Source organism: Xiphophorus couchianus, chromosome 1, assembly GCF_001444195.1.
Source record: "Xiphophorus couchianus chromosome 1, X_couchianus-1.0, whole genome shotgun sequence".
Taxonomy (NCBI): domain Eukaryota; kingdom Metazoa; phylum Chordata; class Actinopteri; order Cyprinodontiformes; family Poeciliidae; genus Xiphophorus; species Xiphophorus couchianus.
In genome coordinates this window covers 15811309-15832465 of record NC_040228.1, presented here as the reverse complement: position 1 = coordinate 15832465, position 21157 = coordinate 15811309, and the positions used below count along the sequence as shown (strand labels likewise).

The 21157-nt window shown below is 39.3% G+C and overlaps 1 protein-coding gene and 1 long non-coding RNA gene across 5 annotated transcripts in view; both read right to left on the bottom strand.

The window, feature by feature from the left end:
• Window positions 1-165: 165 nt before the first annotated feature.
• LOC114156584 (uncharacterized) lies at window positions 166-2028 on the bottom strand. Its single transcript, XR_003597974.1, has 2 exons — window positions 1240-2028; window positions 166-1197 (listed from the first exon to the last, which is right to left on the bottom strand). It is a non-coding gene; the product is annotated as an uncharacterized LOC114156584 (long non-coding RNA).
• Window positions 2029-4338: 2310 nt separating this feature from the next.
• The window catches only part of LOC114155825 (homeobox protein Hox-C4a), a 36037-nt gene continuing 19218 nt past the window's right edge, over window positions 4339-21157 (bottom strand). The window contains exons 1-4 of one of the 4 annotated variants that reach the window (XM_028036102.1): window positions 16086-21132; window positions 15184-15550; window positions 4845-4989; window positions 4339-4474 (exon numbers count right to left, since the gene is read on the bottom strand). In XM_028036102.1, the coding sequence (XP_027891903.1) occupies window positions 4454-4474; window positions 4845-4989; window positions 15184-15550; window positions 16086-16524 (972 nt within the window). In that variant the 5' untranslated portion in view covers window positions 16525-21132 and the 3' untranslated portion in view covers window positions 4339-4453. Of the gene's footprint in view, window positions 4475-4831; window positions 4990-15154; window positions 15551-16085; window positions 21134-21157 lie in introns of those variants that run through there. The other 3 variants (XM_028036038.1, XM_028035948.1, XM_028036156.1) reach the window with 3 other exon arrangements.

Below are 21157 nucleotides of genomic sequence, written 5' to 3'. Positions count from 1 at the left end.
AATACACAATACTGTAAAGTTTTCAATGAATCTAAAGCCCAGTTTAATTTAAATGCATAATCCATCTCATTTTTTTCCATTTGGCATGGGAATCCATAATTAGGAAATACAGTTTTTTTTTAAGTCCTTGGCTTTAAAAATGAACAGGGTAAACACTGCACATGATTACAATTTTCCTAAATGTGTTTATTAAGCATATTCAGTTTGGAAACATTCATCAAAAATAATGGGGAAACTCACTGAATGTATAACAACCTCTATAAAATAAAAAAAATAATGAAACATGAACAATGTTCTCCTCATTTCACAATTTTAACACTTCACATTAACAGTTAGCTATGAAAAAAATACTACCGCCTAGTGATATTCAAACAACAAATTTGCTTGGAAAACAACACAAATAACACAAAAAGAAACAGTATTAGTTGTTCAAAATGTCCTTCGTGCAAAAAGTTAATATCTGCAATATTTCCTTGCTGTAACTTCAGGGCTTCCAAGCATATTCACACGTGTGTTCAACTTTTGCACATTTTGTCATGTTACACTCACACACTTCAACGTATTTTATTTAAGTACAGTGGAACTAAAATGAAACAATACACAGCTTGTATTCAGGCTCCTCTGAGTCTAAAGTTAGCAGAGCCTTTTTTAGCTGCAATTACAGCAGCACGTTTTTTTGGGTTCTGTCTCTGCCAGCTTTGCATATAAAAAGACTGAAACTTCTGACCATTCATCTTTGTAACAAAGCTCAAGTTCTGCCCAAGAGCATCTGTGAACACCATTTCCAAATCTTGCCATGGATTTTGTGATTCACTATATACTGCCCATCTGTTGTGACTATACAAAAGATGCAGCATGCAGAAACTTTACGTGGTCTACAATGATGGTATGAGGCTACTACTTACAGTGCCTACATGAAGTAGTGACAGCCATACGTTTGTACATAAGGCTATACCCACATGTCCAGCTGTGCTCAGAAATGTTACGTAAAAATGCATGTGTATATTATTGCATGACACATTATCTGTGAAATGCAATAATATAATTTTAGCAAACCCCGCATTGAGGACAGTCGGATTTACCTCAAGATTGTGGAACCACTGCTGTCATCCTTTATTGGTGACTCAGTGAACAATATTATGTGTTTATTTTTATCTTTTTATATTATTATCTTGCTTGTTTTATCTTTTTACTAGACTTCTTGTGTGTCTGGAATAAAGATATGATTTTATTCCAGACTGCCCACCATTTAGGTGGATGGTCGTGTCTTGGTTGGTTTGCAGGAAGATCTAGATTCATCTAGAGATGATGGATTAGATAGAGCTCTCCAAGACCTCAAAAGCTTGGAATATTTAACATTTATAACATTTATCCATATCTATAACATTTATGGAGAAATTTTATGTTTTGTGTGACTTTTGATTATGGTGTTTGTTCACTGATGTTCTCTAGCGCACTTTCTGAGGCTTTCAGAGAATGAAATTACTCACATGTAGACTTCGCTTTGAAAATATGTTAATTTTGACAGCAATTTGGAGTATTTTATTTTGGGTTATCAGATTGAATTACACTTGGATTTTTCTGTGAAAAAAAGAAGATTGAAAACCAAGTGTTGTTTTCTTTCAGCCACACAACTGTAAATTGCTTTATATTGGTGTAAAATCCCAACCAAGTACATAAAGATTTATGGAAAAAAGATGTAAGTGGTATGAATACTTTTGGAATGCGCTGTGAATAGTCGTGTATAACGAGTTCAAAAATTCTCCTTCATGCAAAATTTTTAAAGACATGCAGTCTTCTCTTGCAGTGCCTATAAACAAAGAATATTGCACTGCTCTCTTTTAATTAAGATGTGCTCATATAGTTTAATTAAAATGTTTCATTTTATGTTTCAGTGAATGGATGTGGTAAGTAGATGGCATTCCTGGGATGCTGTTCACACATCCTCCAGTCTTTTATAAGTAGCTGAAGGTGAACAGGAGAAGAAATATGTTTAAGGACAGAAGAGAGGGCCTTTATAGGGCCTCAGAGCCAGTTTGAAATGCTGACTTTCTGATGACCTTCTGTATTTGTGTACGAGGGAGGTGGACCATTCGCAACAGCTGGAAGCATGCAGTTTAGATAGGACATGTCTGCAGGGTCAAATAGAGACAGCATTGTGTGATCCATGGCGTGTGATTCCAAGGAAGAGGAGAAGGAAGTTCTGACAGCACATGCTACTGGGAGCCCCATGTGCAGCTCACAAAGGGAATCCTGGGACAAACCTGTCGCCCTGCCATACTTTTGCTCCTTCTTAAGCTTCATCCTGCGGTTCTGAAACCAGATCTTGACCTGACGGTCGGTGAGCTGCAGTCTGGCTGCCATCTCTTGTCTCCAGTGGCGTCGCAGGTAGGGGCTGAAGTGGAACTCCTTCTCCAGTTCCAGCAGTTGGCTGTTGGTGAAGGATGTCCTCTCTCGCCTCTCTCCTCCGCCTGCAGCGCTAGATGGCCTACCGTCCTTGGCTGAAGCTGGAGATGAACACAGAAAGAAACAAAGGTTTACACAGGAAGCGCAATGAGTGTAGCATCTCCATTCTGGAGCCCTCGGGTGCCAGTAAACCCGCCTCAATCCTCAGCTCATCGACCAGAGACCAAGCGGAGCCCTCGGTTCCCATTCAGTCTTGCTCGAGACTCCTAAACAAGACTGGCTGTCTAGTGTGTCATGTGTTCGGGAAAAGTTCCCTGCCGAAGAGGCAGTCTGGGGAAAACATCTGACGCCACCACGGCTGCCTGACAGGCCACATTAATCAGAGCTCCACACGGAAGCAGACCTGTCAAATTCCCATCTCAGTCACTTAAAAGGTACCTCGGGAGCACCACTGAAAATAGCTGCCATTAGGGATTCAGTTTGACATGTATATGAGCAATACCAGGGCCCTCTCGATAACAATATGACACGGAGGGGTTAATGGATGTTTAATAAGACCTATAGTTAGTACATTAGACAGAGTACGGTGCCGTCTTTACAATGGCTGACTGTTTCGTTGTTCTTCACTGAATTGTTTGGAAAGTCAGGAGAAGTTGATTCGGTCTAATTTATATAAAACCAACTCACATAAACTCATATCTCGAGGGACTTTACAATGCAAAACGTCCCCATTCATCTCCCGTGTACGGTATCTATACTGGTCTAGATTAAATTAAATTTACATCAGCTTAACCCAATGAAATTACAACAAAGGTAATTCTGTGGCACTTTACAAGCTCAAATCAGTCAATTCCAATCAAACTTCAATACAGTCAGTTTAAATTAGCTTCCAGTCAGTGTAATTCATTGCAATAAAATCCAGTCATAAAGTGAGAATAATTATGTACAATGAACTGCATCTTTTATTTTGAAATTAAAAAATCTTATATTATGGAAGCAAAAAAGCATAGCTGTTTGCTCACATCTATCTCTGCAGTATTCTTTATCTTTACTGTCAAATTACTGTGCACTTGCAACATAATAATCTATTGTGTACATGTGTTAGCAAACAAATGATCATAACAAGTGATCATAGTTCATGAGCAAGTTTTTTTTTTTGATAAATGAGAAGCAACAAAAACAACACAACTATTCCCTCAGTTTTAACTTTAATAAGTAAAGATATTAGAGATGTGCAATATCTCAAATCACAATCAGTGTGTGGATTCTAATGTGCACAGTTCTTGTGTAGTTCAGATGCAAAACAAAGGTTTCAATATTCATGGATAAGTTGGTGTCAAAATAAACTAAGGAAAGAACACCTCCTTTTTAGTGATTTATCTACACACCACAAAAGGAATGAGGAGATTATTTTGTGGTGTGTAGATTCCTCAACATTCTTAATATATTTCAAACCAATAATTCAGGTTATTCAGAATTATTTTTAAGTTGTTTGAAGTTTTAGATTAAACAAAATAATGTATCAAGTCACAGAGAAACTATCACAAAAACATTCTAGCAGGGATGAAATATTGGGCCACCACAGGCATGAACAAAGTGTTTACTTTGACTAAACCAATGGTTCGACAAGGCCACCTGTGTCAGTCTTTAGAAACACTGTTATGCAGGTTGAAGTTCTAAACTTTGCTTTCCAAAGCTATGATTAGTTTCTTTGAAGTACTTTTCACTGTCCTTTCTTTACAACCCGGAAGTTTCTCTACATCCATAGCTCTACGTCTGTCATGTCACATCTTCATCGAGAGATCTATGGGTCTAAAGAAAACTCAGGAAAGTGGTGGGGACACGTCACATTTTCCTAATGTTTGCAGCTTTAAAACACATGAAAGAAAAGTACTTACTTGACTGTTTAGAGCCAATTTTCCTTGACTTCATCCAGGGGAAAATCCCCCCAGAGTGGCAGATGCTGAGTCTACATCCTCTGCTATTCGGGTCCAGCATGTCTTTGGCATGGCTGGAAACCACAGGCTCCAGAGGGCACTCGGAGAGTTCATGTGGGTTCAACCTGGAACTGAAGGGCACAGTAGAGGTCAGGTTTGGCTGACCGGGTCCCAAGTCAGGGCCTCCTCCTACTCTTCCTCGCCTTGCTACTTCAACACATCCCATGCTAGGTTTTGGCACTTGTCCAGAGCTCATTTCAAAACTGTTGCCATGCAGCTGCAGAGGGAGGGCCGCAGACTGTTGGGGGTCCATGGACCCCGCAGCTCATCAAAGTGCCTCAAATCAAACTCAGAAGTCCCTCAGCAGTAACAAAGCAGAGGTCTTCTATCTGTCTAATATCAGATCACAATTAACTGAATGAATAAAGGAAGGCAGGACAGAGCATTTGGGGCTGGAAACTAAGAGGAACGCTTTGAATAATATTTACCAGAGGGGGGTACCTTGGTCACGTGTGCCAGTCCTCCAATAGCAGAGCTCTGGAGTTGGAAACTAATCCTGCTGGGAACTTGGGGTGCCCAAAGAAGCTTTTGAGATATTTCTTCAGACATTTTCTGCACGAAGTCCGGCTTCTCCTTATCTAGGAATCTGAAAAAAAAGGAGAATGAAAAAAAAAAAGAATCAGATAACGGGATATAAAAGACGCCAAGATGAAAGCCCGAGCGGGATGCGTTCAAACGGAGACAGGGGGAGACAAACAAAGATTACACACGTGTGCTGAGGAGAGTTATTTCAAACCGAGCGTAAAGATTTCTGTTTTTATGGTAAATTCTCCAGGATAAACTGGGAGAGGCGCGTCTCGCTGCTGAACACCCTGTGGTAGGTTTAAGCTACGAGAACTCACGACATCAGAATGATGCAATAATGTGCGGTTACTGTTTCATTCGCACCTTATTACGCGGCTAGAAATGAGAGCCATTAAAGTTCAGTGTGCGCTGCTCCCCCGCCCCCTCTCAGACAAACACAATGACAAATGTTTATCTGCCTCTTTTAATGCTGGCACCAAAAGGTAGAGGGTTCTAGTCTCCACTTTATTTCAGATTTTTTTTTTTTTTTTCAAATCCGCAGCAAAATGTAACGTCTCGTCATAAATTGGCGGGCTTTTCCCTTTTCATCACATATGCTTTAACTGTCCGAGTGCAAGTGCAGCTTATTAGGATTCAATGGGAGTGGTCAAACAAAAGGCTTGTGACAGTCATTGCTGCACAAAGACAAAGGAGGCTATCATTAAAGGTTTTTTTCTTTTTTTTTCCCCCTGCAGGACGACTCATTTACATTTTTTTCTGGCTTCATTGTGCAATTTCAGTTTTTGTCAAGTAACAGTTTTATTTATTTATTTTACATTTAATCCCCCCCCCCCCATTTTTTTTTTTTTTGCTGCACCGCTGAATTGGAAAATGGAGGAGAGATTGAGAATATATATCCAAGGCGTGCCTGTGTGCAGAAAACACAGGCCAACTGGAGGTGAAATGTGGAATAAAATATGGAAGTTGGGAGTTAATCTTAAGAAGATTACGCCCAAAATGACGTTTTGGGTGTAAAATTATTCTGTACTAAAAGCTCCAGCAATTGTGGTCGAAATAAATAGGATCGGAAACTCACAAATGTGTGTTTTTCCTCATGATTTCAACAAAACACAAACACATGCAAAAACGTGAATATAGGTAAAATATTGAACTTTGCACAAATTCTACAAAGAGTAAATGTCCAATAAAAGGGCCTGTGCGCGTATTGGGCCCGAATCAATCTTGGTTGAAGCATGCTTCAAATGTACCCTAAGTTCCTGCTGGTGTTTCACTGCAACAAAGCTGTCTAGAAAGCCCTCGTTAGATGTCTCAGAGGTGATGGATTATGCACTCAGGGCTGCAAAGCTTGTAAGGAGAGGAGCCTTCCTCCTCTTTTTTTTTTTGTTTTGTTTTACGCGTCACCCTTGCTGCCATCATTATGAGGGCTTTACCTGCAACTTCAAAGTGTTTTGAGAAACGACAGCTAGACTTTTTTTTTTTTTTTTTTTTTGGAATTACAGAAAAAATGGATCCATTGTTTTATCACACATAAAGTTTGATATTGGTTTAATATAGCTGTTATTATTCAGTAATGCATTTTTAAAAGAATTTGAAAAACTAATACTTTCAAAATTGGTTGTATATATTTTTTACACCATGGATACTGAAACAAGTATTTTAAATAAATAAATAAATAAATAAATAAATAATAATAATAATAATAATAATAATAATAATAATAATAATAATAATAATAATAATTATTATTATTATTATTATTATTATTATTATTAAGCTTAGGTGTGGTACTGGGTGAAATGAGAGGAAAAGTAATTAAATTCATTGTGTTTTCCTTTCCTCGCACCCTTGAACGCACTCTCTCTGAATTTGGAGATAGAATCTATGATATACTAGCTCAGCAAGACCATAATTTAGCTCCTCCGCGCCTCCACCACAATTCTCCGTGAACTCTGTTTGAACCGCCTCAGCGCCTATAAATCATTTTTCTCTCTCACACAAAAGCGCGCCGGTCGCTCTTGGGTGTCAACCCTTTTACAATTCCTCCTTACCTTCTGCGCTCCCGCGCCCGCTGACACAAACAAGCGGGGAAATTGTCGATAAACTTTTATTTTTCATACAAATAACGTATACAGAGAGAGAAAGAGAGAGAACCGTACACGAGCTGCGGCTGCGCACAAAGCAGGAGGCAAATCTGGCGGCTGCAAGCCAAGATTGTTTGTTTTTTTTCCCTTTTCTTCCTCTATAAAATATGCATCCATGAAATATTATTTGCAATAAAAACAGAAAAAAGCATAATTGTTTTCGAGAGCTTAAGGAAAATACGGATCACTTAATGCATGTCCAGGGGACATAGCTGTGTAGATAAGAGGAGACTGAAAGAGAGCTGGGGAGAAGACGTTAATGGGTAGAGGATGCTGTCGGTTAAAACGGTGCATACAAATGGCGCTGTCTTTGCAGAGCAAGGAGAAGATTTATGGGCCCGGTGCCCTATGTTGCTGTAAACAATGCAGAGCGAAATGAAAGAACCAGAGTTTGCAGACTGCACTTCATAAGTAGAAGACGCGCACGTGGTCTGTTTGGTACGTGTAAGACTGTGCATTATTAGTTAGTTGTTACTATTATTATTTTCCGTAAGTATACCAAGGCACCACTTTAAACCCTTCACTTTTTTTGAGGACAGTGCTTGGATTTTATGTCATTGTATCAAATTTTTTTTTAATAAAAAAAGCTTGTTAGAACGTATACATAAGTGACACAGTATAAACACAGTATAATCATATTTATAGCGTTTTTATATCTGACATACCACAAAATATACTAATTAGGATAGGATACACTGAAAGACATCTATGACAAAATATGGGTGGTCATATTTTAAAATACTTATTACATATTCACAAATACAAAATAAATACATTTCTTGCAAAAGCTATTCAAATAGCTTAGTCCTCTGTTTTGAATTTTCTAATATTTTTAATAATGTGACAATAGATCAAATGTTGCACCTGTATGTGTGCAGAGACTTGTACAGAAATGTTCAGCAGGCCAGCAGCAGATGCAACTGGTGGCTCAGTAGAGAAATCATTGTCATAGAACAAATTAAATCTCTTAACCTGTACATAATTGAGAATCTATAGTCTCCTAGATTGCATATTCAGAACACTTGTGCTGATGAAAAGTGAATACCATAACCATAATTCTGTCTAGTGATTGTCTGAGCCCCCGGTGACACCTTTACCGCGGTAAATGGCTTTAATTTCTGGGGTCCTCAACCATGCACCAAATAGGCTAATTAAATATTTCTCAGTGAGGTGTTACACTGACATAAAGTACACTCGTAAGTTCACCCCGGCCATCACTCCTCATCTACAGTATGCAATGTTAAATCTTCAGTGGTAATGAAACCTGCTTTGTAGTCGTCCTGATCGATCGATCTATCTATCTATCTATCTATCTATCTATCTATCTATCTATCTATCTATCTATCTATCTATCTATCTATCTATCTATCTATCTATCTATCTATCTATCTATCTATCTATCTATCTATCTATCTATCTATCTATCTATCTATCTATCTATCTATGATTCATTGAAAATCTGTCAATTAGTCCTTTAATTTACTCACAAACTTTGGTCGGTATATATATATAGTACAGACCAAAAGTTTGGACACAACTGTGTGTCAAAACTTATATATATATATATATATATATATATATATATATATATATATATATATATATATATATATATAAACATACATAATGCTTAATACTAATAATACTCTATACTGAGTCAGGCATAGCTTATGGGCACAATTAGTTTTTGGTGATGCTCTACGATGGGGACACCCTGGGATGGCAACCATGTTGTCCATATCAAAATGTTAGTAAACTTTGACTATAACAGTTTTTCTCAGTTGATTTCGTTCATTTCTGAAGTAGTAATTGAGATTTGCGAAACAGTAAATGCGTTACTCAAAACATTTCGAACTACAGGTAAAACACCATGGATTACCTGCAAAAGCCAGGTAATCTCAAAGTATTTAGTTAATCTCTCAAAAGTAAGAATCTGTCTCAAATAACATGTCAGCAGCATTAGAATGATAATCCTTGTGTCACCAATAAGAGTCAAATTGCTTAGTCATGTTGTCAATATAATAGTCTACTCTGGAGGGATGTTCTGTTGTAAACCATGGCTTAAGTTTGATTGTAAATTGTAATTGTGGGAGATCAATTAATGAGACCAGACAAGATTCACATTTACGCTGCAACAGCAAGTCGTTGACAGACCTTGTCATTGTGTTGCAGAATGGGAAAGACAGCACTGTGAAAAACAGAAAAAAAAACTAAATTAAAAATGGGAACACATGACAATCTCATCCAGGAAGACCAAGTGCAGTGCTGTTGAAATTGCAATCTTCCTACACTTCCCATGATGTTCCTGGCTTTTGGGACACAACTTCTCATCCACATGAGAAAGAATATCTTCTCTTGCAAAGGAAAAAAAAATCTTTTAGAGTGTTTTCTCCAGGCTTTGCAGGCATCCACTGTCATGTTATTATATGATGCATCCATGGCAGCTAGAAGTGTCGTCTGTGTATGTGGCTGGCAGTCATACACTTTCCATCTCAATGCTGATTAAAAATTCTCAATGGGTTAAAGGAATGAAGAGTAGAGTCAGAGGAACTCCATCTGCATCCTGTTGTGAGTCGCAAACCATTGCTTGATGATGTTGGAGTGATGAAAAAACTGGCATAAGTCCTTGGCTTCTTCTGCTTCTTCCTTTGTTTTGCTTCTTAGCATCTCAACCACTCAGCTTCGCTCTTCTTCTTCTCCTCACTCTCTGTTGACCCCATTATCCTTTCATTGTCAGAAATGTAAGATCCTGTTATGTTCTTGCTGTATACACTATATGTTTGAAGGTTGATGGTTTATGATATGAACTTTGAACTATTTCAGAAAGCTGATCGATCATTGGTTGAGCTAATGCTTCTCACATTTACCTTCATTGGAGAAAGTCAGGATTCACCAGGGAGCAATTTACCAATCTGGGAAAACATCTAGTGGAAATGTATAGAAAGATGGTGCCATATTATAAACTCTTGTTCAAATATTTTGTATGTAAAAAATTATACAAGCTAAGATTTAAATTTTGAGGGGTTTGAGAGTATTCAGCAGACACCAATAAAATACCTTTTGATCAACATGACATAAGCAATTGAAAGTGTAGGTGGAAAAAAAACATAATTTTTAACCACTTTCATGAACGTTCAAAGGCATTTGCAGCTGAGTAACAGCGTTTTGGATGTTCACAAGTCACAATGATTTGGAGACGGAACAAGGAGGTTTTAGAATTTCAATTTTCTTCTGGGAAATACATCAAAGCGACTGAGAAAAACTGTGATCACTCTATTGTTTCCAGTTAGTATTCAAAATGTTTTTTTTTTTTTTGTTAAAGTTATTAAATCCATCTGCACCGTTATCACTAAACGCATATGTGGACAACGTTCTGGTTTGCTCCCCCATGTGTAAGCGCAGAGTTTTACTGATTTATGACACCCACCGCTGGTCAACGTGAGGCAGCCTCTCTTCTGTCCCTGGAAAATAGCAGCGTGACCCCTGTTTCAACTTTCTGTCTTTGTACAGCTGCTACACGGCTGCAGCTTCAACACGCACACAACAACGCGACTATAGCTTTCATCACAACCCTGAGTGGTTGAAGGAGCCACTCACCTGAGACGAGTGGGCAAACACACGTATAACCGGCCAACCTGACAATGACTGCGGGTCATATAAACCAGGTGGGCGTCAGATCAGAAGTGGCCGGTGCTGTTTAGCGCTTGTTTAAACATCTCGATGGTTCCCCGAGTAGAGATTTTACACCTTCCGAAAGAAAGGAAAGGAGGGAGAAAAAGAGAGGCCTTGCCGGAGGTGCACCATAAATCACAGAGCGCCTGCAGCGGTGCAATGTGAGCCGAAAAATCATGTGTGATTCAACAGTCTCAAGTCAGAGAAGAAACCCGCTGGAGCTGAGTAACTGCTCAGGAATTTAGGCAGTCCACTGCAAACTCACGAAACGCACCATGATCCTGCACGCTCATCGGGCTGGGAGCAATCGTGAATTTGCGAGATTACAACAGATTCGGGCAGAGGGCATCCTGATTGCGAAATATCTCAAATTAACGTTGCAGAACAATCTTTCGCTAATAAGCACACTGACTGAGAACATTTCCTGGTTAGGTAGGTGGCTTTTTAAAATTCAACATTAATTTTCGACTGGAGTGACGAACTTTACAGTTTATGGGCTGCACTCATTACATATTTATGTGAGAATAGTCATAAAAAGTACACGATGTTCAGTTTTTACTTTTTAACTTAATAAAGATAAACATGGGCGTAAACATCCAGGCAGAGTCTGGTGTGCGTAGATGAAGCTAGTCAATAATAATAATAATAATAATAATAATAATAATAATAATAATAATAATAATAATAACTCTTTGGTTATGACTTAGAAGGCGCCAGATAATTTGTTTTCAAAACTTTTAAATATTGCAGTTTTTTTATATTACACAGATCCATCATCGTCATGCAGAGCTTTCTTGATTCTCGGGCAAAGGAATATCAAGTCGTGCCTCAAGAATGCATTTTCTGCTTGACATTAATCTTTCCTAACAAGAGCTCAAACAAAAGGTGCAAGATGTTTTCGATGTTCAGAGTGTAATTTGAGCTCCACTTGTAACCTCCAAGACTAGCAGCAGGAAGACAGGTCAAATGTGTACTAACACAGAGACATGTGCGTTTGACTTTCACTGACAGCTGTTTACTTCGAGATTATAATGCTCGCAGTCGAGCATTTTCCCGTTCTGTAATCACTCATGTAGCCTAAACTGGGCTGGCAAAGCTGCTTAAAAGTAACTTGAAGTAACACAGACCAGCTGACAGATGCATTGCTTGGAAGTTACGTTTACATAATTATATATTAAAGCTAATCTAATCATTTCTGCTTCTTGCAGCAGTGATTCTGAACTATTTCATACACACTGCATTTAATACATTTATTAGGTGGTAAAGGTGTTATATTTTGCTACTTTACCTCCTGGGAGACCATGTAGACATGTGTCTTTGTCCTGTTAGCTGAGCCGAAAAATTATGTCAACTTACAATATTGTTATTCAAGTTGAATAACTTTCTTCTGATCGGCTTGACATTCTGGAAATAGATTAAGAGAATTACCAGTTACAATATTTTACATGTATGTAAAAGACCGTATATATATATATATATATATATATACTTGTGAGATACAGTCACAAGCGTTGACTGTATCTCGTTTCAGAGTAATTTTAATGTTAGCGATAAATATTCAAGTATTTGTGGAGGTCTCATTGAAAAGTTTCCAAGGAGTTTTTGTGTAAAAAGAGAAAGACAACACTTGAAGGTCCTCGTTCAAAAACTAATCACAGTGACCAAGTGTCCCAGTACTGTCAGAGACGCCTATAATTGGCAGCTGGATTTTGGACACCGGAGCCAACCTGGGAGCAGAAGTCACATGAGCGCAGCAAATGACACTATTTATAGCCGCATCACCTTTTTATGAGACCTCAGAGAACGCTACTAATCACCGTAGTAAAAATATTCATCGAGTTTGTCAAATTTGAGGCGCAATTGCAAGACGTAATCTCAGGTGATTATTTTATATCGCGATAAATTATGGGTAACGTTACTATGTGTATTTGTGTAAGAACTCGCTCACTAAGAAGTTTCGCGCCAGATGAGGAAGATTTCGAAGTGCTGCAGCTCCGCTGGACGCGCAGAGGAGCACTGTCCGAGAGTTTAACACTGTCCGGTGTCACGGTGCTTAACAAAGGGAGCAACACATGCAGTGATGCCCCGCCGCAGGCCCCTTCTATACAACCGCAACCCAGAAAAAACCCACAAAGAAAGCCGAGGCCAAGGGAGGACCGGCGAGGGCGCACACAGAAGGTACACGCATAGAAAGTGAGTCAGGTCACAGGGTTGGAGAGGTCGGCCATCCAGACTGAAATGAGCCTAATGGAACAGAAAATGTGTCCTCGAGATGAACTCGGCCTTCTCCCATTTCGCCCCCCAAACTTCAATGAAGCACCTTTTCAAGCCCCGCGACATGGAGGCGACAGGGCCGAGAAAAGGGGCTGGAGGGATGCTGCGACAGCGGAGAGCACATTAATTTTTCTAATCTGTCCAACAACATAAAGGCTCCTCGATTCATTTTTCAGCGCCGCCTCACCACCATTCTACTGCCTTCTGCAAGAGCCATGTCTCAACAGCATATTTTAACATGCTTGTGTTTGTACTATATATGTAGAAACCCCCAAAACAAAACAAAAACTCAATATTAAAGGGTCCAAACTCACATTTGCGCATGCTTCAGAGTTATTCTGGCTGATACCGCACAACATTTGATGTTATCAAAACTGGCTATCATCACAGCTGTTTTCCAGGACATTATACAGAGCTCCGTGGTGCAAGATTGATGATGGAAAATACCTCTTCCCTTTGTGTTGTTGTGCCTCCCACTACGCGAGGCATTTTATACGACCCATTCATGCCACAGTTTCAATAATCTATCAAATGCTTGGGCTTCTATGGGTCTGAGTCATGCTCAAATTACATTTATCTAAAAGATATAAAAACAGCAAACAAACAAACAAACCAATGCAATTTAAAACGATAAAAGAGTAAAGAGAATTAAATGCTAAACCTAAGTAGCTGAAAACAGTTCTAAAGTCTATTTTTCCTGGGATTGCAGGGACAATTTCGCATGGATTTTTGCTGCCACACAGAGGCACATGTGCATGCAGAAGTTAAAAGACACAAGAAACCATTAACACTCCTCCTCATGCAGGCCAGACTCTGACAACAAAGGTCAGCCTCTTCGCTGCGATATATTTCACGCCACACCATGCATCAACACCGAATCTGCGTTCAGCTCACATTTTAGTTCAATTTTCATTTATTTCATTATGTGAAAACTCAGTCACATGGCACAGTGGAGCAATATAGAAAACAGAAAGCAGGGTGACTGTGTGTGTGTGTGTGTTACAAAATAGCTATGTTACAAGCGTCTATCAATTCTAACATGCTACAAATGCAAGTTCTAAATTAAAAAGCATGCATTTTGGTTTCGAAAGTGGGGTTGGTTTGGTAGCACTGACAGAAAGCAGTGCATAAGTGGACTGGGTGGGGCCCTCAGTAGCTTGTCTGCAGCGCTAATTGAATGCCCTTCAGACTGATGAGGTTGCACGAAATGCAAGGAGTAAACTACTTATTTCTTTTCCATATTTTTGGAAACAGCTTCATTCTATTGCAAGGAAGGCTGGACACAAAACACACAGGCACACACATACACACACACACCCCACACACGCGCACGCAGACGCACACACATCATGTCTTTACACGTTGCTAATTTAAGGGCGCAGGGGGAAAAAAAAGAAAGTCAGAAAACAGTGGTCCTGTTGAGTATTTACACATCTGTACAGTTTTTAAACATCCTCCTATAGCAGACCTGTCTTAGCAAAAATGAACGTCGAGCATACGTATATAAAACTAGTAGACACTCACCGTTTTTTATTGACCAATATGATTAGCACAAGTACACTAAACTCCGTTTATTGCATTTCACAATAGTCTGCTTTGTAACGGTCTAAACACAACATCAACACCACAAATAATAATAATAAAAAAAAAAATAACTAAAAATGCAGATCAAAATCCCGTTTCTGAAATACACGAGGTAAATTCACACATTGTTGTTATCCTAAACATACACGTTCAGAACCAATGCTGTGTTCAAGCTTTGTTTTTTTTAATATACCAAAATAATTATTATTATTATTATTATACGGATATCCTTCCAGTGTTGTTTGAAATAAATAGATTGTGCATTTTACCTTGGGCAGCTGGGCAAAAAAAATGGCCCACAATAACATTTCGATAAAATGTATTTTTTTTTTTTCTAGTTTCACTCCTTCATTTTAATAAAAAAAAACACCAGGATAACCGAACTTCAAATAAATTAAACCCTGTTTCACGTAAAAAATAAATCATCGGTATTCGCAGTAATCCATGCTATATAACATGCATTTTTATATAACTTTGGACTTAAAGGAAACCGCACAAGATAGCTACGAAAACAAAATATATCATTGTTCTATAAATAACAAGTTCTCCGTGTACCCCAGGTGGATGGTTCGTGGTTTTATAACCTGGTAATATCCTCGCCATGCTGCGCTCCTGTGAGTTCGTCGGGGGGCCCAGTGTTGGTGGCCGAGACAGCGGCGACTCCGCCGGCCGCAGAGCCTGTGTTGGACCCGGAGGAGGAGGACGAGGAAGAGGAGGAGGATCTCACTTTGGTGTTCGGCAGCCTGTGATCCTTTTTCCATTTCATCCTGCGGTTCTGAAACCAGATTTTAATCTGCCGCTCGGAGAGCACCAAGGTGTGCGCGATCTCAATGCGCCTCCGTCGGGTTAAATACCGGTTATAGTGGAATTCCTTCTCCAATTCCAAGACCTGCTGCCGGGTGTAAGCTGTTCTAGATCGTTTTGGCTCCGTCCCATTGTAACCAGAGTTCACTGGGAGGAAAAAAAAGGGAAATGTGGAGAGAAAGGGTAGAAGGAGAAGGGAGAAAAAAAGGAGGGGGTAAACAAAGTGAGATATGGCTCAGAAAGATTTATTAGACATGAATGTTTAGCTGTTTGAGGAAATTTAAATGGGAAGTTAAGAACTTCGCGTAATGAGAGGACACTCACATCCAACCATGATCTAAATTATTAATGCAAGATCACAAAGCTCAGATTTTTTTTTTACCCTTCTCTTCTCTTATTCATTTCTCCCCTCCTCTCTCTCTATCGCGCAATACATAACAGCAGAAGCCACATGGTGATACGGCTGCCCTGAGTATACCTCGGCTATAAAATTTATGGTGGGTGTAATTACCAATGCCGAGTCGTAAATCCGCCTCAATTGTGCCATTTCAAAGGCTTCCCTGCTATCGGAGCAGGGGCTGGCAACGAGATGGGAGTCAGAGGGGCTTGATAAAGGGAGGGAAGAAGGGGAGAGAGGAGCGTGAGTAGAGCAGGGGGAACATAAACACCACAAGTTGCCTACCAGTGCTGACGTGAATTTTCTTCATCCACGGGTAGACCACGGGCTGTTTGGAGGAGACTGTGCTGTTGGGATGCTCCGGGGTGGCTTGGTTGCAGGCGGAGGCTGCGGCCGGCGGGGTGGCGGGGGACATGGACAACTGTGGGGTCTCACATGACGCAGGCTGGCCCTTTCCCGTCAGCAGGTGTGCGGAGTGGGGTATTCCGTGTCCCCGCGGCGTGTCGGGCTCGGGGATGCTTGCACAGTTATACTGGCGCTCTTGGTAGCTCGCCCGCGGAGGAGGGTATAACTCCTGGTGGTGATGCTGGTAGCCAGTGTCCCTTGCGCGGCTGTAATATTCTGGACTGTGCTCGGGGATGTAGTTGTTTTGCGAATATTCCTCGCATGGAGGAAATTTCGGATCAATGTAGTTAGACTCCATCAAATACGAGCTCATGATCATTAATTTCTGGAGTGGAAAATAATTTTTCTAGCTTTGTCGTTTTTCTGCTCCATAAAGCCCTCCTACTTGCGAGCAGCCCTGTAAAGTTACTTTAACCACGTGACCCAGTGGCCCAATAGCAGAGGAAGAGGTAGTTCCCGGATAAGGAACCAGAGGTATTTAGCATACCTACAGTCGCCATTGTGGGCACAAAGCGCTCTCTCTCTCTCACTGTCCGCTCGTGTCTCTTTATCCCTCCTTCTTCCCTCTTCTTCCCCCTGCCTCCCTCTCTCTGGTTTTGTTACCAAGGTAATTGATCTTGGGGACAAAACTAGTAGCTGCTGACCAAGGAAAAAAAAAATAAAACAGGCAAAATCTATGGCTACCAATTATTCAAAGGGACAATGGTTGGCCAAGGATAAAGCACAACAATAGAAAACCAATCATTTTATTAGCTTGCACACTTTGCATAAAGGTTATTTGCAAATTAATGAAGGCACTTATTTTTAATCAGTATTAGTTCAGCTGGGAAACTGACAAACCGACATCACATCTGATAGCCGGACCTTTCTGAAAATAAAAACAATTAAATTAACTTTCTAATTAGTTGTTCTCTGATTGAACATGTTGGCCATTTCTTCTATTTGTTTTGGCATTTTGTAGTAAACCTTTAAGACCAAGATCAAATCTAATCTCTGAGTTTCCATACATGCAAATTCCTCTAACAAGATAAAAAACACACACTCTGAAAGTTTCAGGAGTTTAAATTTAAGACTTTTATAGATCATCTTAAAGGACTGGAAGGTGTGGCTGAAAACCATATTATGATATAAGCATTTCATATCAGTCATATTAATAGTCATTGATTTTGGTTTTGTCTTAAATATTGCCAAACTGATGGCGTGATTTTTTTCTGTTTCATCCCGTTTTCACTCCACGTTATTGCTATTGTTGTCGTTGTCTTTATTATTATTATTAAGCATATGAGGCATGGTGGCAAAACCTTAAACTGCAGTTGCGCAAGTTAGTCAACAGGTTGTTGCTAGGTAACTAAATAGTGAGTGAGATAGTTGATGCACCAACTATCAACTGGCTCTGATAGGTTGAGTCAACTATGGGGTCTCACATGGCAAACCTCTGCCTACATCACCCAGAAGGGTTTGCGGTTCTGGATCAAAAGTAGGCGAAACATTTTTTCAAACATATCTATTGATATTAATCACATGTTTATCGTGATACATATTGTTATTGATTTATTGTCCAACCATACTATAATGATGAAGTGAATTTCAAAAGTATCTTCACTAATAATGCAGCTAGCTCGCAGCTTAAATGGAACCGAGCTAAAAATGTAAGCAAGCTCTTTTACACATGTTACTCAGCTTCAGCCTTTATTTCCAAAGAAATGTTATTAATTCAGTACTGGGAGACGACATAATCAAGTATTTGGATTTACGTGACTTCCAACAGGATCCATTATTGCATGGGATCATGAACTTTGTGTTTTGGTCAGAGGTTAAGGGTAATGTACAAATGTGTCAAACAAACAAATAATTAAACAAGTAAGGGAAACAAAACAACAACAAAAGAGACCTAATGAACTGTAATTCAGAACCTCGTGGGTGTTTGTAAAACCTTTTTTAAAAATGTTTTTAAGACCTCTCTGAATCCCTGCAAAATGGCTTAAGGCTGGAACATATACCGAGTAACTTTGTTTCTCAAACGCAACTCAGCTGCTTCAGAATGAAATCTGTCACAACTTACTTTCCTCTCACAGTGCTGTGCTAATGCCAACACGCGAGTTTGAATCTTATACCTGTTGTGATGTCATCAACCCCAAAACAAAAAGTAGGCTTACCATTCTTTGTATCTGAAGTCTGCTTTCAAAAATCTTTATTTCTTGTGCAATTCATAGTTTATTATCCAGCTGTATTTTTATCCTCACTGCATATTTGTTATATACCTCTGGGTAGTGTCTTTAATGCTTTTAAGAATTAGAAGAACTTCCAGGAGTCACAAAAAGTGATTTAAATGCAGATATTTAATAGGTTTGTGGTTCAGTCTGTAACAGAACACGGGAGATGTGAGATGCTCAAGAGATGTGGTTTAATTCTCAAAGCAGACCAACCGTGGAGCAAGTTAAGAACACCAATGAAGATACAGCCTAAAGAAAACCAAAAAAGCAACCTTCACTTTTACATTGTTGTTCTACGAAGTTAAACCAAACATTTATACTTTAACATTTAGAAAGATTATGAAAAAGCATAATTTTCAATTTAATCCTTGCAGAACAAACATAAAAAATTCATACATCAGAATTCCCGTGGATTTAATGCTGGACAAAAATAAAATTCAAATCAATCAACTGCAGAAAACATAAAAGTAGATCTAAACATGGATAGAACGTTTTGTGCACAATGCAATGAAGAGTCATGGCAATCATGTTGTATGGTAAGTCTTTTAAAATAGGAGAACCTGTGACAGTAAGTTCTGCTTCCTAAGGAATCAACAAGCACTTCATTAAAACAATTTTGCTAAATATACAAGTACAACTCATTTAGCAAAGCATGGTTCTAATCACAAAGCTGGGGTCAATCTTAGTCACACACCTGACAGTTTTTAAAATCACAAATACCATAAAGCCACAAAACATGCAGGTCTGAAAGACGCAATAAGATAATTCCAAAAAATTCAAATATTCAAATTCTGCATTAGCTAGAGATGACTATGTAGCTAAGCTACATGTGGTTCTTCAGGTCAGAACGTTGCAATCAAGAGAAATGACTAATACTTTAAAGCCTGTCTAACTAGTCTTCTTAACCCCACGTTAATGAATCTTTTTACTTCATTCCTCATTTTGACTTCATTCATCTACTGCTTACTGCACATGATGGGAATAATAAAAGTACAGCCATACAGTAGGTCATTTACCTGCATCCTTGATAATGGTTAAGACAAAACACCACAACGTGCCATAGCTCATCAGTAAACTGTTGAGGAGGTTATTAAATGACATACCATCCCTTAAAATATACACCGCGGTTAGCTCAAATAGCAAAATAATGTTTAATTCTTCGATTTCAACTATCCAAATGTTTACGACTACAAGGCAATATTTCATCTCAGCTGTTACTATGCTAATCCTGGCTAAAGCCCTGACCATGAGTTACATGACTTGTGGTTGACTTTTATGTTGTAAACTGATGCTGTAAGGCTGCCTCAGCTTGGCTTCCCATTCTTCTCTCATCTCTTCAAACATGCTACTTCTCCACATACCCGAACCTAACATAATAATAATAATAATAATAATAATAATAATAATAATAATAATAATAATAATAATAATAATAATAATAATAATAATAGGTTTAAGTCTGTGAAATAAACATAGGTCAGTATTTTGGCCACTGTGCAAGCCAGGGGATCCATTTCCTCAGCCATAATTACATAATAAGTTTAAAAACGATGTGAAAAATGCATATCATAACTCTGGCAGTACTGTTTGTAAAGAATGCGCACGACATTTCTATTACCCCTACCGAGGATGTTAGAGGCGTTTTATAGAGCAATAAAAGCCGTAAATCAGTCACTTTTAAACGACCCCTGGTTCCCGGTGTGTTTTACAGGCTCTGACACAGTAGTAGCCGCACACTGCTCATGGCTCCCTTACTCTGTGGCCTCTCTAGCTGCCTCCACAAAGTGAGGATCTGCGTGGACTATGAATACACTCCGTGACAGCGTTATTGCATTGTTACAGTGCCTGGCTGTAAGGATCGTCGTGGGTGCTTCACGCGTATGCAGAAGCAAGGCAAAAAGAAAGAGAGACGTGCAGAAGCAGAGCTAGGCGCAACGCAAAATCCATTGGCTGGCGAGGTATTCCAGTTGCCCATGTATTCCTGTAGAGACGTATTTGCGAATGTTTGTGCAGCACGCAAATTTAGTTCTACAGGGTACATATAGACAACTAATGTGCTTTCTGTTTGAGGCTGTAGAGGTGAATTGTCGGGTAAACATCGGTGAAAAGCAGATTATGGAAGAAGCACGCCTTCTCCCGAGACGTTTCAGGGCGGCAGTGACTTAACAATCACGCAAAGTGTGCGTGAAAGCTGATGCGTTTCATCTGGACGAAGCGACACAAGCGTATTTTGTTTTGTTTTCTGCTTTCCCTCGTTAAAGAGATCTATGCACAAACACGCGCGAGTATATGCGGGCATCCAGAGAATACGGAGGCTCTCCTTTCACCGCATTCTGCCTGCGAGGTGGCTACTATATGAATATTCAGTCACAAACACGGCGGATACAAAAGGACGGCGTGACAGCAGCAGATGAAAAATAAGTTCCCATTGTTCCCAACCATTTCTTCTGCTCGCCATTACCATACTGACCGCTCGGTAACCTTTCTTCCTGACACTCTGGAAGCTAATGAGAAAAGCCTTGGATGAAAAATGTTACGCTGGACATGTGACCTGTTTCGAAAGGGGGGTTGTGGGGGGAAGGAGTATTAAAATAAAAACAGCAAACAGATTCTGAGTCAACTGAATTGATTAAAGAAGAGCGGCATAAATAAATCAATTAATGCACATCTTGATCTGTGTATTTTTATGCAAATCCCATTTTTTTTTTCTCATTAATTAATGAAATAAACAAGCTGTGA